At 36.5% G+C, this 15,992-nt stretch overlaps 1 protein-coding gene across 1 annotated transcript in view; it reads left to right on the top strand.

The window, feature by feature from the left end:
- Positions 1-15,992, top strand: part of SGPL1 (sphingosine-1-phosphate lyase 1) — a 68,441-nt gene that overhangs the window by 14,683 nt on the left and 37,766 nt on the right. The window contains exons 2-3 of the mRNA XM_081328219.1: positions 4,712-4,877; positions 10,644-10,711. Coding sequence (XP_081184345.1) covers positions 4,712-4,877; positions 10,644-10,711 — 234 coding nt within the window. The remainder of the gene's footprint in view (positions 1-4,711; positions 4,878-10,643; positions 10,712-15,992) is intronic.

Below are 15,992 nucleotides of genomic sequence, written 5' to 3'. Positions count from 1 at the left end.
TATTTTTGGATGCTTCAGTGAGCTGCTTTGGATTTTATACTCCTATTTATTAAAGCAGGGTTTCTCAATCTTAGCAACTTTTAAGATCTGTGGACTGCAACTCCCAGAATTCAGTATAGTAATAGCAATAGAAATAGACGAAGGCAGATATTATAAAATAGCACAGACTTATATACAGCTTCATAGTACTGTATAGCACTCTCTAAGCGGTTTACAATGTCAGTATATTGGCCCCAACGATCTTTTACCGATTTCGGAAGGATGGAAGGCTGAGTCAACCCTGATCTGGTCAGGATCCAATGCCTTGCCATGGGCAGAATTAGCCTGCAATACTGCATTCTAACCAGTGTGCCACCACAACTCCTATGTTCCAATATGCTGGCAGGAGAATTCTGGGAGTTAATGTCTTCATGTTTTAAAGTTGCTAAGGTTGAAAAACACTGTATTAAGGTATTTCTTTCTTTCTTTTTAAAGTTTTATTGATTTTCTAATTTTACATTTAAGTATTTAAAAAGCAATGTGGCAGCTGTGTTAATCGATAATTCAACAACATACAAGTATCTTTAGTACAAGCCTCAAACTACAACGTTAAATATTCCCTCTCTTTTCCCCTTACATTTATCAATAATTTTAAGCTTATACATATCCTAGTTATTTTAAAATTCAGTCTTTCTAGACAATTAGTTTTTCCCAATTTTTAGTTTCCCATTAATATTCAGATTTAACATTTAATATTTATAATTTCCATGTTTTAAATAACCAAAATTCCCTTTATCACAATTCATCAAAAAATCTAATGTTCAGGATACACGTCTTATCTGTTTAGATATATTCTGTTACTCACCATCTTACATCAACTAATTAATAATACAGTATAACATTCTTATTTTCTATTAATTTTCAAATGTCTTAGATTTAGTAACCAAAATTTCTCGTTTCAAGATTAAATACTTCCTCTCTTTTTCTCTTAATGTCTACTATCTCATATTTAAGCTAGTACAGTTTTTATTATAACAACTAAGTAAAAACATGTTTTTACATTTATCAATAGATTTTTAGTTTATATATATCTTAATTACTTTTACATTCAACTTTTATAAACAAATTAGTATTCAAATTTAACTTTTAATATTTATACTTCCAAGTTTTAAATGACCAAAGTTTTCTTTATCTCACCTCATAACAAAATCTAGTATTCAGTGTACGCATCTTATCTGAGTATATTGTATTTTAATTCTAACTAATAAGTCAAAAACTCAATTTTCCTCAGCCTTATTCTAGCTTTCTTTCTTTGCCAACTCGCCTTCCATATCCGTGCTTTTTAGTCATCAAATAGATCTCCCTCTGTTATTATATATATTGTTTGAAATAAAAAAGGCCATCCGGTCGCCATTTTTTTTGAAGGACTAACAAATCGTCGTTATTTTTCCATCTCGGCATGGTTGTCCTGAAATGTTTATCTTCCCTTCTATCTGTTCTTCTTGATCCTCAGATTTCTTCTGGTTTATATAGAAAGACTTTTCCTTTTTCCATGTTGACAGTCCCTTTTCTGGGTTTTCCATTGACTGTGTTTGTTGATCAGTTGAATCTTTTATCATACTATTTAATTGTTCCACTTCTTCTATTATATTCTGTGTAGTTGATTCTTTAGTTGTAATCAAAGTTTGGGTTCCTATATCTAGGCTGACATCTTGTTCTTTTCTGTAGCTTCTTATTTCATCAGTAGCTGTAAGGATAGTTTCATAAATTGCTTTCAACATAAAGACAATCTGTTCCTGATCTTCATCTATGTTCTCTTAGTAGTATATTCCAACAACAACAACTTTATTGATTAGCCCTTGGGCCATATCAAAGTGCAAAGTTCCAGCAACAAACTGTCACCAAAACTTGATAAAAGCAATCCAAAATGGAATTTGATAAAATACAATTTAAAATGGAATTTGATAAAATACAATTTAAAATGGAATTAAAATAAAATACAATTTAAGATGAAATAGTAATAAAATACAATCTAAAATGAAATTGTAATAATGTACAATAATTTAAGATATAGATAAAATATGATAACATTATATTTCGGAGTCGCCCTTGCAATCTACCCCAATCAGTCCCACATATGCAGATCTTAACTGGATCATTTTGTTTAAATACTGTGCTACGTTAAATGTTATTTTCAAGTTCTGACTGGACATAAGGTAAGTTATTTTGATATGGGGATCCCAATGGGTCATTCGTTTGGTATATAGACCAAGATACCTGTCTCTCACCCTCTTATACAGACAACAGTCAAATAGGATGTGAGCCAGGTCCTCTACCTCTGCCGCTCCGCAAATGCAGAGACGCTCATTGTACGGTATAGCATGAAATCTCCCATATCTGACCATTGTGTCAAGCTGTTCAAATCTCACTCTCGTAAATATCTCCCTAAGATGTTTTGGGAGTTGTAACTTGAAATAACTGTCCACTTGAAAAGTACATTTGTATTTACTCAGCCATTTCAAGTTACCCACCTTACTAAGGATAGCTATATCAGTTTGTGCTTCTATATCCTTAATTCTTTGGGCACCTCTTTTTTTAGATTGTTCTCCTGTTATGCAAGAGACAGGAAGGCCACAGCTTCTTACATAATTTGTTAGTTTGGTGATCCAGGAAATTTGTGATTGTAGTTTTATTTGCTCTAGTAGGCATAATTTGGGGAGTCTATCAGTCTCCATTTCATTAACTTTGCACCAGTAGTTATAAGCTCTAATTTTAGATAATGCATGAATTGTATGAATTCCCAATTCAGCTCTAACTGCTGCAGCAGATGTTCTTGGATCTACACCCAAAATACATCTCAAATGCTGGGACTGTGTTTGTTCTAAAACTGTGGTTGAGTAAAGACCCCAAATTTCTGCTCCATACAAGAGCATTGTCGTAATCTTAGCCTTATAAACCTTGAGTAATGGAGCTAGGGACCCTGGGTAACTATGGTTCTTTAGTTTGAGCAATAAATTCAAATGGGCTTTTGCTCTAAATGTACTCCGTTGATGATGGCAGGCCCAAGATCCAATCTTGGAAAGTAGTATTTTAAATTAAAAGCTTTACAATTAGAGAATAAAAATGGTTTTGTCACTGAGTATAAAACACAGCTGGGCTTCTCACAGCTGATATCTGCCAAGGTGCAAAAGTCTTGGCTTCAAGCCAAGTCTCTTTTTAGGCAATAACAGGTTGTAGTATCAGGTTTAGCCACAAGATGTCGCTCATACCAATTAGGATTTTTTTTTTAAGTCCAAGATTTTTATACTTTGGGCAGCTTATACAGGTGAAAAAAATAGGATTGAAAACAGGTTCAGATCTCACCCAGTCTCATCTGCGTTGCTTTATAGGTGCCTGGTAGTAAGTTTGACTTTGGCTGTCTGCGGCCAAATTTCTATGGCCGGTCTTTCATCCACCAGTTTGGAGGGCTGCCCCGGATTGAGTGGAAGGGCTACCGCCCTACCATGATCAAGCGGGGATCCCCTCCTTGCTGGTTGCCCCTACAGGGTGACTTTCGTCCCTTTCCAGGGTCCCCCAGCAGTGCGAAATCAGACATGGAAGATGGAGCTTGCCTTCCAGTGTCTGCAAACCGGAGGTTTGTATTAAGGTATTTCCTTGAGGATTCTTTAGCTAAGAGTTCCATTCCCCCCCCTTATATTTGATGGACAAGGACTTTAGAGAGCCTGACCAGTGCATGAAGGAGGACAGACCTGTTAATGGCCATTTGTCATGAGGATTGTTTAAGTGCCATTGTGTCCTTCAGGAAGCAACTTGGCAAGAAAGAGTTATTGAAGACAAGCCTTCGGGCCGATGTGCATAAGATACCTGGTTAGTTGCTAATGCTGATCACAATATTGTAATACCTAAGCCAGACCTGCAAACCTGCTTTGAGTTTTGACTAGGTGACATTAGAAACCTTTGACAAAGTCATGTGGGCTTCTTATTTATTTTATATTTATATTGATTAAATTTTTATACCGCCCTTCTCCCGAAGGACTCAGGGCAATAAATATCAAAATATACATACAAAAGTTTAAAAAGATTAAATAATTATGCCCAATATAATACAATAATTAAAACAATGTTAAAACCAAATCCAAACCCCAAACACATCAGACCAGGCCAGATTGTTCAAATAGATAGGTTTTTAAATCGCGCCGGAAGGAGCGAAGGTCGGGGGCCGTCCGGAGCTCAACCGGCAAGCGGTTCCATAGATCTGGCGCGCCCACAGAGAACGCCCTCCCCCTGGGGGCCACCAATCGACATTCTCTGATCGGAGGCACCCTGAGGAGGCCCTCTCTGTGGGAGCGCACTGGACGGAGGGAGGTTGACGCCGACATATTTTTCCATTATGAAAGTTCTTCCAAAGGGATGTGATACCAAGATTCTAAAAGCTTTGCAGGCTTTCGTTGCAATTCTGACTCCACACAAGTTTTAGTTAGTAGTTTGGGACCAAAGTATTTAAGATATTTACATTCCTCAGAAACTCCCCAACATAATCACCATGTGAGCTTCATTTGTTTGAAGTACCTTTTGTCTGGGATAAATTGTTACTCTTACCCGATCACCTTCTGCTTTTGTGCTGACTTCCCTGTCTAGGGAAGTCAGATAAAAAGATTGCCCCCCAAAAGTAAGTTTATTCATTGACATTTGGTCTCATTCTGTTTTGTGGCTTGTCTGTTCTCTTCTCCAGGATACTCTTACTCTATACCATCATATCTTCTTGGAATACGTAAACCAAACAAGAAATGTGGTGAATGAAAAATGTTCTGGGATGGAATCCTGGCAAATCATCGCATCAACAATGGCTGCTACCTTGCTGATTATGAAGATATACATGTTTCTTTTCCAGTCAGAAAGTAAGGGTCACATCTACTTCATGTGAGAAATCTAACACTGCACAATGCTTTCGAGTATCGTAATAGTTTACTATTTTTAATCTTCATGCATAGTTTCTCCACCCCAGTAATTCTTTGATTGCAATCTAATCCCAGAATTAAAAGATATGAAATAGCAAGAGAGGAACACAGGGGCATATGTTCATATTCATATACATGCCATATTTTATTGAAGTGTGATCAGACTGGTTACAAATAATGTTGCTACCCCTTGTTGTAAACAGATAATTAGAAAGTATTGCAGCAGATAAATTAAGCTGTAGAAAGAAAATGAGACTTAAATTTCCATCAAACATTTTAAATGATTAATTTAATTAATTTAATATACTTGCTCTTAGTAAGTACCGTAAGTCTTACTTACTTCTTAGTAAGTCTTGTTTCCACTGGTTATAACTTTTCTTTGCAATCACTCTGGAGAAACAAGAGAAAGCCATGAGCCAGACATTCAGATGAGTTTTCTTATTGAGTATCTTCAACGATTGACGTAGATTTTTAAAAAATTACGTTAAGGCAATGTGCTGATTAAATATACTTTAACATCAACAGTGTGCATAAGGATGGGATACATATTGTATTATTCAGTGCAAGAAATTAGCTGTCTTCATTCCCTTTTATATTTGACATAACTTTAAAATATTAAATATCTGCCTGTTTTGCTCTATTTAAACAGTATTATTTTAGGTGCATAAATATTTATGTGTTGACTATATTACTGCTAAAATTAGGTGGAGCAGCTCAATTACAGCATCAATAACATGGCCAGGTGTTGATTGTGGAAAAGATAAAAAAACGTTCATGTGCAAGGTGCAAGTTAGGCTAAAAGGAAGAACAAGTCAGTTTCAGCAATATAATGTTGAACATGTACCCATCATTTTCAAGGAGAACATCAGGAATTGCTTTGAAGTCCTGAACCTCGTTGGTAGAGAAGGATAGTAACTGTTGAATGAACTTAAATGAAATGCTTAAGGATGAATTTTGAAAGAGGTTGCCAGAGATGAAGAAACAGAAGAGAACAAACTGGATGTCACACCAAACTATGAAGATTGTCAAGAAGTGAAAAGAAGCTAAAGCACAGGAAGACAACATTCTTCGGAAGAAACTTAACAGTTTCAGAGAGCTATTAGAAAAGGCAAGAAGCTGTATTACAACATCTGTAGAGACACTGAGCGTAGAAACAGATATGGAAAATCAAGGAAGGTCTTTCAAAAAAAAAATATCTCTGAACTCAGGAGGTTCCAACCTCAAGTTGGCATGCTAAAGGTCAACTTCAAGTATGTACAGACAAAGATCACGGAATCAATCAAGGTTTTCGAACAAGTTGTGCCAACAAATCTAGGGACTGATACAGGAGCCAAGAGATCGGGAAACTTTTATTTATTTATTTATTTATTTATTTATTTATTATTTATTTTTTTATTTATTTATTTATTTATTTATTTATTTATTTATTTATTTAATTTTATTTTTTATTTATTTATTTATTTATTAATTATATTTTTATACCGCCCTTCTCCCGAAGGACTCAGGGCGGTGTACAGGGCAGTAAATATAAAAACAGAATACAAAAGTTAAAAAACGATTAAATATAATGCCCAAGTTTAAAACAGTAATTAAAAACATATTAAAACCCTAACCCATCAAACCAGGTTAGATTGCTCAAATAAATACGTTTTTAGATCGCGCCGGAAGGAGCGAATGTCGGGGGCCATCCGGAGCTCAACCGGCAAGCGGTTCCACAGGTCTGGCGCGCCCACAGAGAACGCCCTCCCCCTGGGGGCCACCAATCGACATTCTTTGATCGCAGGCACCCTGAGGAGGCCCTCTCTGTGGGAGTGCACTGGACAGAGGGAAGTTGACGCCGGCCGCAGGTGTTGCCGTAGGTAATCCGGATCGGGAAACTTTAATTGACATTCAAATACACACACACACACATACAGTTAACAGAGTATGCAAACAACCATTCAATATTCTGGCAAAATGATACTTCGAAATCATCCAACATACATGAAAAAAGAGATACCAGTTGTTCAAGCTAGCTTTAGAAAAGGCTGAGGAACATGAGAACTTTGTTTCTGATGCATGCTAGATAATTGAGAAAGCTAAAGAATACCAAAAATAAGTCACTATATGCTTCAGTGATTATAGAAAGACCTTCAAATGGGTCAGTCACGTCAAGCTGTAAAATGTGCTTAGAAAAGTGGGAATCCAAGTTCATCTCATTGTCCTCGTGAGACAGACACACACATAAAAAGAGTGAGACACGCCTGTATACTCTCTCCTTACTTATTCAGCTCATATGTTGAATATATATTAAGGAAAACCGGATTGGAAGAAGATGAATGTGGTTTTCAAATTAGAAGAATAAATACCAATAACCTATGCTATGTTGATGACCCAACTCTTATAGCTGAAAATGCAATGGGTCTGCAACATTTGTAATAAAGATTAAAGAACGTAGTGAAAAAATGGGACTAAAATATACTTGTCAGTCTGGTTTTCTTTATAACAATCAAGCATAATTGATAATAGCAGTAGCACTTAGACTTACAGTTGCAAGAAAAAGTATGTGAACCCTTTGGGATTACGTGGAGTTTTGCATGAATTGGCCATAAAATGCGCTCTAAACGTCATGTAAGTCACAACAATAGAAAAACACTGTTTAAAATAATACTACACAAACATTAGCTGTTGTCATGTTTTAATTGAACATAGGATGGAAACATTCACAGTGCAGGGTGGAAAAAGTATGTGAACCCCTAGCCTAATGACTTCTCCCAGAGCTAATTGGAGTCAGGAGTGAGCCAACCTTGACTCTAATCAGTGTGATGATATTGGATGTGTTGCTGACAGCTGTCCTGCCCTTTAAAAACACACACCTGTTTTGGGTTTACTGGTCTCAAGAAGCATTGTCTGATATGAACCATGCCTCACAGAAAAGAGCTCTCAGAAGACCTACGATCAAGAATTGTTGACTTGCATGAAGATGGAAAGGGTTACAAAAGTATCTCCAAAAGCCTTGATGTTCATGTGTCCACGGTAAGACAGACTGTCTACAAATGGAGAAAGTTTAGCACTGTTGCTACTCTCCCTAGGCGTGGTCGTCCTGTAAAAATGACTGCAAGAGCACAGCGCATAATGCTTAATTTTATTTTTATTTATTTATTAAATTTTTATACCGCCCTTCTCCCGAAGGACTCAGGGCGGTGTACAGGGCAATAAATATCAAAATGTAAATACAAAAGTTAAAAAAGAGATTAAAAAGAATTAAATAATTATGTCCAATAATACAATACTAAAAGTGTGTTTAAAACTAAATCCAACCCCAAACCCATCAGACCAGGCCAGATTGTTCAAATAAATAAGTTTTTAAATCGCGCCGGAAGGAGCGCAGGTCGGGAGCCATCCGGAGCTCAACTGGCAAGCGGTTCCACAGGTCTGGCGCGCCCACAGAGAACGCCCTCCCCCTGGGGGCCACCAATCAACATTCTTTGATCGGAGGCTCCCTGAGGAGGCCCTCTCTGTGGGAGCGCACTGGACGGAGGGAAGTTGATGCCGGCAGCAGGTGCTGCCGTAGGTAATGAGGTAAAGAAGAATCCGAGAGTGTCAGCTAAAGACCTACAGAAATCACTGGCACATGCTAACATTTTTGTTGACACATCTACAATAAGGAAAACATTAAACAGGAATGGAGTACATGGGAGGACACCACGGAGGAAGCCATTGCTGTCCAAAAAAAAAATTGCAGCACATTTGAAGTTTACAAAAGAGCACCTGGATGTTCCACAGCACTACTGGCAAAATATACTGTGGACACATGAAACCAAAATTGAGTTGCTTGGGAAAAACACACAACACTATGTGTGGAGAAAAAAAGGCACAGCACACCAACATCAAAACCTTATCCCCACTGTAAAACATGGCAGAGGGAGTATCATGGTTTGGGGCTGCTTTGCTGCCTCAAGGCCTGGACGGATTGTTGTCATTGATGGGAAAATGAATTCCAGAGTTTATCAGGACATTCTGCAGGAAAATGTATGACCATCTGTCCGCCAACTGAAGCTCCACAGAGGATGGGTGATGCAACAGGACAATGACCCAAAGCATACAAGTAATTCAACAAAACAATGGCTTCAACAGAACAGAATACGTCTTCTCGAGTGGCCCAGTCAGAGTCCTGACCTCAACCCGATTGAAATGCTGTGGCATGACCTTAAGAGAGCGATTCACACCAGACATCCCAAGAATATTGCTACACTGAAACAGTTTTGTGCAGAGGAGTGGTCCAAAATTACTCCAGATCGTTGTGCAGGTCTGATCTGCAACTACAGGAAACGTTTGGTTGAGGTTATTGCTGCCAAAGGAGGGTCAACCAGTTATTAAGTCTAAAGGTTCACATACTTTTTCCACCCTGCACTGTGAATTTTTCCATCTTATGTTCAATTAAAACGACAACAGCTAATGTTTGTGTAGTATTATTTTAAGCAGACTGTGTTTTTCTATTGTTGTGACTTACATGATGTTAAGAGCGTATTTTATGGCCAATTCATGCAAAACTCCACGTAATTCCGAAGGGTTCACATACTTTTTCTTGCAACTGTATATACTGCTTCGTAATGCTTTACAGCCCCCTCTAAACAGCTTACAGAGTCAGCATATTGTCCCCAACAATCTGGGTCTTCATTTTACTGACCTTGGAAGGATGGAAGGCTGAATCAACCTTGAATCGATCAGGTCATAATGAAGATACTGGAGTGATAGATAGTTTCTGTATTTTTAAGACCAGCCATCAATAACAAAGAAACAATAGTCAAGAAATACCCTGCCGACCAGGACTAGGTAAAACAGCTAAGAAAATCTTAGAAAAAATATTAAGGTTATGTGATATGTCTGTATCTACAAACATCAGAACAGTGCAAGCCGTGGTAGTCTCTGTGGCACTCTATGAAAGTCTGGAGAAGACTTCTGAGAATACTGTGGAGAGCCAAGAAAATAAATTGATCATTGAACAAATCAATCCAGAGTTCTCACTAGAGGCACAAATGAGGAGGCTCAAATTACCTTACCTTGGGCACATTTTACCCTTACCCTAACCCTAACTTTATGGAGAAGGCTTTAAATGCTGGGAAGGGTAGAAAGAAAAAGGAGTGGTTGACGAACAAGAAGGTGGATGGACTCAGTTAAAATTTCAGAAATTGCACCATCAGAAGATCTGAAATATCTGAATTTCCAATGCTAAGTGAGTCCCACGTGATTTAACAACCTTCCCCCCCCATTGTTAAGTGGATCACGGCAGTTGTTAAATTAATCATGTCACTAAGCGAATCTGGTGTCTCCCTATAGACTTATCGGAAGCCAGCTGGGAAGGTCACACATAGCGACCCTCGGGGTGCTGTAACCGACGAAAATAAATGCCAGTTTCCAAGCACTTGAATTTTGATCCATGACTGGGGATGCCGCAACAGTCATAAGTGCGAGGACTGGTCATGAGCCAGTTTTTTCAATAACTTTGAATGGTTGCTACCTGTAGATCAGTTTGCACGATAGTGGAGTATTCTTTTCTGCTCTAATTTAATAGTATCCACAAAAGATTTAAATTGTAAGCTTGATTTGTAGATGCCCACAAATCTGCCTTTCTACCTTTTCTGTCAAAGTTTTACACATTTTATGTTGTGTGCCTCAGAGCTGTTTTCCTTTAAAAAAATCTCTTTATTTTTTCTTTTTCCTTAGGTTTAACATCACGATTTAAAAAATGGTTCTTCAGATTTATACGCAAGCTGCCCATCATTGGTAATATTGTAAGTTTTAAGCTGCTTAATAAATTTTAAGATATTTTGAGAATAGTTTGGACATGATCTATCAGTGCTGAATGAAGCAATATAACAATATTGAAAACAATGTTATATTAATGCTTAGTTGAAATGCGATAGCATTCCACTTTAAGTATGAATTCGTAGCCAGTTTAAAACCAAGCAAAATTCAATTCACCATTGATTCCTTTTTTATTGAAAAGTTTTACAGTACATTTTAAGTATACTCCCTTCTTTTAAAATATTAAATGGCTTTAATTGCCATACATTCCTTTCCAGTCTAAGAATATCTTTATATGTAGTCACATCATGTTTAAATCCCAAACTTATATTTTCTATTGCATGTTTAGGTATTGCCCAAAGTGGTATTTTATAATTTAACTTATATTGATATTTTTTCCAAACTCGCAACAGGGCGTGCCTTAGTATATGTGTCTTAAAAACATTATCCACCTTTTTATCATACAATAAATATGCATGCCATCCATATAATAAATCACATCCCTCAATATTCAACAATCTTCCTTCTGTTAGATTAAACCAATTACTAATTGATGATAAAGCTGCAGCCTCATAATATAATTTAAAATTGGGCATTTTAAGACCACCTCTTTCACGTATATCTTGCATTATCTTAAGTTTTACTCTCGGTCCTTTCCCTGCCCAAACAAATTTATTAATACCTTTCTGCCTTTCCTCCAAATTTGAATCTTTTTTAAGTATAGGTATCATTTGAAACAAAAATAAAAATTTTGGTAAAACATTCATTTTCACTGCTGCAATTCTTCCCAATAAAGACAATTGTAATTTTCTCCAGCTATCTAACTGTTTTTGTATTTTTAACCATAACAATTCATAATTATTTTGATATAATTTCACATTTGAAGCTGAAAGATATACCCCCAAATATTTAATCTTTTTAACTATTTCAAATCCTGTTAATATTTCTAGAACTTCCTTTTGTTCTGCAGTCATATTTTTAGACAATATTTTAGTTTTTTGCCTATTTACCTTAAATCCAGAAACCTGTCCATGTTGCAAAATTATTTCCATTAAATCTATTACCGATTGAGTCGGTTGACTCAATGTAATAACCAAGTTGTCTGCAAACGCTCTCAGTCTATAGTCTTGATCTTTAATTTTAACTCCCTTTATTTTGTTTGAGTCACGTATCTTAATAATATTTCCAATGTTAAGACAAACAGCAATAGTGACAATGGACATCCCTGTCCTGTACCCTTTTCAATTTTACAAGCTTCTGTTAAACTACCATTAATTATTATTTGAGCTGTTTGTTTCTGATATATTGCCCTAATAGGTTGTAAAAGCTTATCGCCAAACTCCATCTTCTCTAAAACTTTAAATAAAAATTGCCAATTCAATTGATCAAACGCCTTTTCAGCATCCAAGAAAATAAGCGCTGCAGGGACTTGATTATTTCTTTCCAAATATTCTAATAGGTTTACAATATGTCTCACATTACTCTTCATTTGTCTACCACTTATAAATCCTGTTTGATCACTATAAATCATTTGCTGCATAACCTTCCTTAATCTGTTTGCTAAGATCTTTGCAAATATCTTATAGTCTGTATTTAAGAGCGATATAGGTCTATAATTTCTTGATTGGGTAAGATCTTGATCTTCCTTTGGAATCAACGATATGAATGCTGTTCTCCATGATGGAGGCACTTCCCCTCCAGATTGAATTGTCCTAAATAATTCTTTTAAAGGTTCCACCAACTCTAATTGTAAACTTTTATAATAAATGGCTGTCAAACCGTCTGTTCCAGGTGATTTACCCACTTTTAATTGTTTAATTGCTAAAATAATTTCTTCAGCAGTTATCAGTTGGTTCATCCTTTCCCTCTGCTCCTGTGTAAGTATAGGGATATTCACTTCTTGTAAATACCTGTCTATATCTAAACCTTGAGTTATATTCCTTGCATATAATTTAGAATAAAATTCACTAAAAGCCTTCTTAATAAGATTTTGCTGAAACATCTCTTTACCCTTGTATTCTATCTTATCTATGTTACGTGATTTTTGTTTTTTCCTTAACAAATAAGCTAACCATCTACCTGGCTTATTAGCGTTATAAAAAGTATTATGTTTGACATATCGTAAATTAGTTGCCACCTGATCTGCCATCAGCATATCAAACTGCCCTCTTAGTAAATTAATTGCTTCTTTCAACCTTTTATTAGATGAATCCAAAATAAAAGCCTTCTCTTTCAACTTTATTTCCTCCTCTAATTCTTTATGCTTATATTCCAATCTATGTCTATATTTATTATTCAAATATATCAACACTCCTCTCATATAAGCTTTACTTCCATCCCAGACCACTTCAATGGGTGTACCCTTATGCATATTTATAACAAAAAATTCTTTCATTTGTTTTTTACATTCTTCCAAATTTTCTTCCTATCTAAACAAGTTTTCATTTAACCTCCAAGATCTCCTATCTCCCTTCTCCTTGTCCAATTCCATCCATACTGGACTGTGGTCTGATAAGGTTCTTGGACATATCTTGATCTTCTTAACCCTAGAAAAAAATCACTAGTAGTTAATACAAAATCAATCCTAGAAAAGGATTGATGTCTATCAGAAAAAAAAGTAAAATCTCTTTCATCCATGTTTTGTTCTCTCCAAACATCTCTCAGTTCCAAATCGTCTGTCACGTCAAAAAAGGATTTAGGCAATTTAGCATGATTTGGTATACTTTTAAAAGGTCCTTTTTTATCTTTTTGTGTATCCAGCACTCCATTCCAATCTCCCATTAAAATACACGATTTATAATCCCATTGAATTATTTTGTTATGTAAACGTTTATAAAATTCTCCTTGCTGTTGGTTAGGTGCATATAGTCCAATTAAAAGTATTTTCTTTCCTTCTATTAAGAGTACAATTATAACATATCATCCTTATTTATCTGCTTCAATTAGATTGGCTGTCAGATTCTTCTTCACACAAACAACTACACCATTTTTCTTTTCTGGAGCAGATGCAATAAACTGTATACCCAATCTAGAGTTTATCAAATATTTTTGATCAGCTACACGAATATGCGTTTCTTGCAAGCATATAATGTCATTATTAAATTGTTTTAGGTACTGAAATATTTTCTTTCTCTTTTGCGGTGAATTTAAACCATTAACATACCATGTCAGAAACTTTGTCACCATCTTTTGTGACTTGAAGCTTTCGGAGCGTATCTTGCAGATTCACAAGCATCTGCTGCTTTGGTCTCGCTCCTCCCACTGCTTCTGTATTAGTAGATTCTTGAGTTGTAATTGTAGAATATTGTTTCTGTTGTTGTTGCTCCTTGCGTCTAGTCACTGCTCTTGTCACTCTTTGAGCCCTTGGATCTTCTATTGGGACCAAGGGCTGCACAATTTCCAAAGTTTGCTGTACTTTTGAAATCAGTGAGGTGATTTCTTCATCTCGCTGTGTACCTTCCAGTTGTGTCTGTCGCACTTCTTTTTCCTCTCCTTTTAATTTCTGGGGATGGCGGTGAGCCTGCCTTCAGTATATTACAATAAAAGTCTCGGGCCTTAAGAACTGTATTAAGACGATACCTTGTGCCAACATAATTCACCACTATCCCGGTTGGTATCTCCCATCTAAACTGAATCTGTCATTTTTTAAATTCATCTGCCAGAAAAACAAATTCTTTCCTTCTTAAAATTTTTGAATTTAAAATTTCAGAATTTTAATTCTGAATTTCTTTCACAATTAAAACCTCTTGATCAGCCACTTTAAATCTGTTGTTATAAAAAGCTTGAATGATCGCATTTCTGATTGTCCTCTTTGTAAAATAAACAACCACATCCCTTGGCAATTTTCTTTGCCTAGCAATCCAAAAGTTGACGCGAAATATTTTATCTATTTCCAATATAACATCTTCAACTCGCCAATCCAAAATAGGCGCCACAACTTTTGCTACTATTTCCTCCAAATTTTCTTGTGGATTTTCTTTCAGACCTCTGATCCTCAAAGCAAACTCCATATCCCTATATTGTATCATCACCATCTCATCATCGATTTTTTCCATTTTATTCTCAGCTTCACTGACTTTGGCTTCCAATATCATATTATTTTTATTAACTTCTTCCACACAATCATCCAGATTCTCAATACAGACTGTCAGTCCTTGAAGTGCCAGCAAAATATCCTCTCGTATTTCTTTATTTTTCTCATTAATAAGCTCTGCCACTTGCTCAGATATTTCTCAGATTGAAGTTTTAAAGCATCTTGTAAATCTTTCAATGTTAATGTGGGTGCAGATGCTGCAGGGGGTGGCATCAGTGATTGAAGACCAGATTGGTGAACTGGTGAAGCCCCTGCACTTTTAGAAGCAGGGAATCTAGGTGCTTTGGAAGCCATTTTAACACCCAATTAACTTTCGATTCTCACTTTCACTTTTCCGCACTAATTGCAACTTTGTTGCTTCACTGTCAAATAGCCAAGTCTCTTAAATCATCTTAAAACCAACTTCAAATGTTTTAAACAAAGTCTTTTACAACTTTTAAAAATCCACTTTCTGTCTTCCCCTTTACTTTTATTTTATTTTCCTTGTTCTTTTGTACTTCATGCTTTCTCTCAGAAGTTATTTTGGCGCCATCTTCCTCCCCTTCTTTTAAGTTAAACCGGAGTTAAAGATCATATACTTGCTGTTTCTGTATTCTCCTGCTCAGCTCTGCCTCCGTCCAAGTAATCCAAAATACAATGTTACAAGCAGGGATGGTTGCAGCGTCCTGTTCTGTTTCAAAGCCTTGAAACAGAAGAGTCCAGAGTTAATTCAGGCTCCGAGGGAGCTCTCACCCTTCAACCCCCAGATTAAGTTCTGGGGGTCTAGGGGAGCTCTACCTCTTGCCTGAATACTCATCCTCCCTCTTCTCCCGAAGAGGGGATTCCCAAACTGTGAAACAGCTGATTGTTGCTGTTTTTGCGGTTTAAACGGAACAGCGGGGCTGACGGTCAGAAATGACCGCCATCGACGGAGCCTTGCCACCCTCCATTGATTCTTTTCTTTCTCCTTAATAGTCTTACTAAACAATGGAGTACCTAGCCAATGTCTGTGTCTTCATATGATTTGCTTCATTGGTAAGTGATTCAGAGGGATCCTTGAAGATCCCTGAGCATTTATAGAGAACATGGCAAAAGAAGGAACACAGACTTGCTTATTGATTGAGTGCTGAATTTATACCACATGCTCATGGGCTGACACCTTCCACTGAATATTGAAAAACACTGAAGATAAATTA

This window comes from Vipera berus (genome assembly GCF_964194415.1).
Source record: "Vipera berus genome assembly, chromosome: 5".
In the NCBI taxonomy this organism is placed as follows: Eukaryota; Metazoa; Chordata; class Lepidosauria; order Squamata; family Viperidae; genus Vipera; species Vipera berus.
Note: the sequence above shows the minus strand (reverse complement) of the source record. Positions and strands in the feature narration are given on the sequence as shown.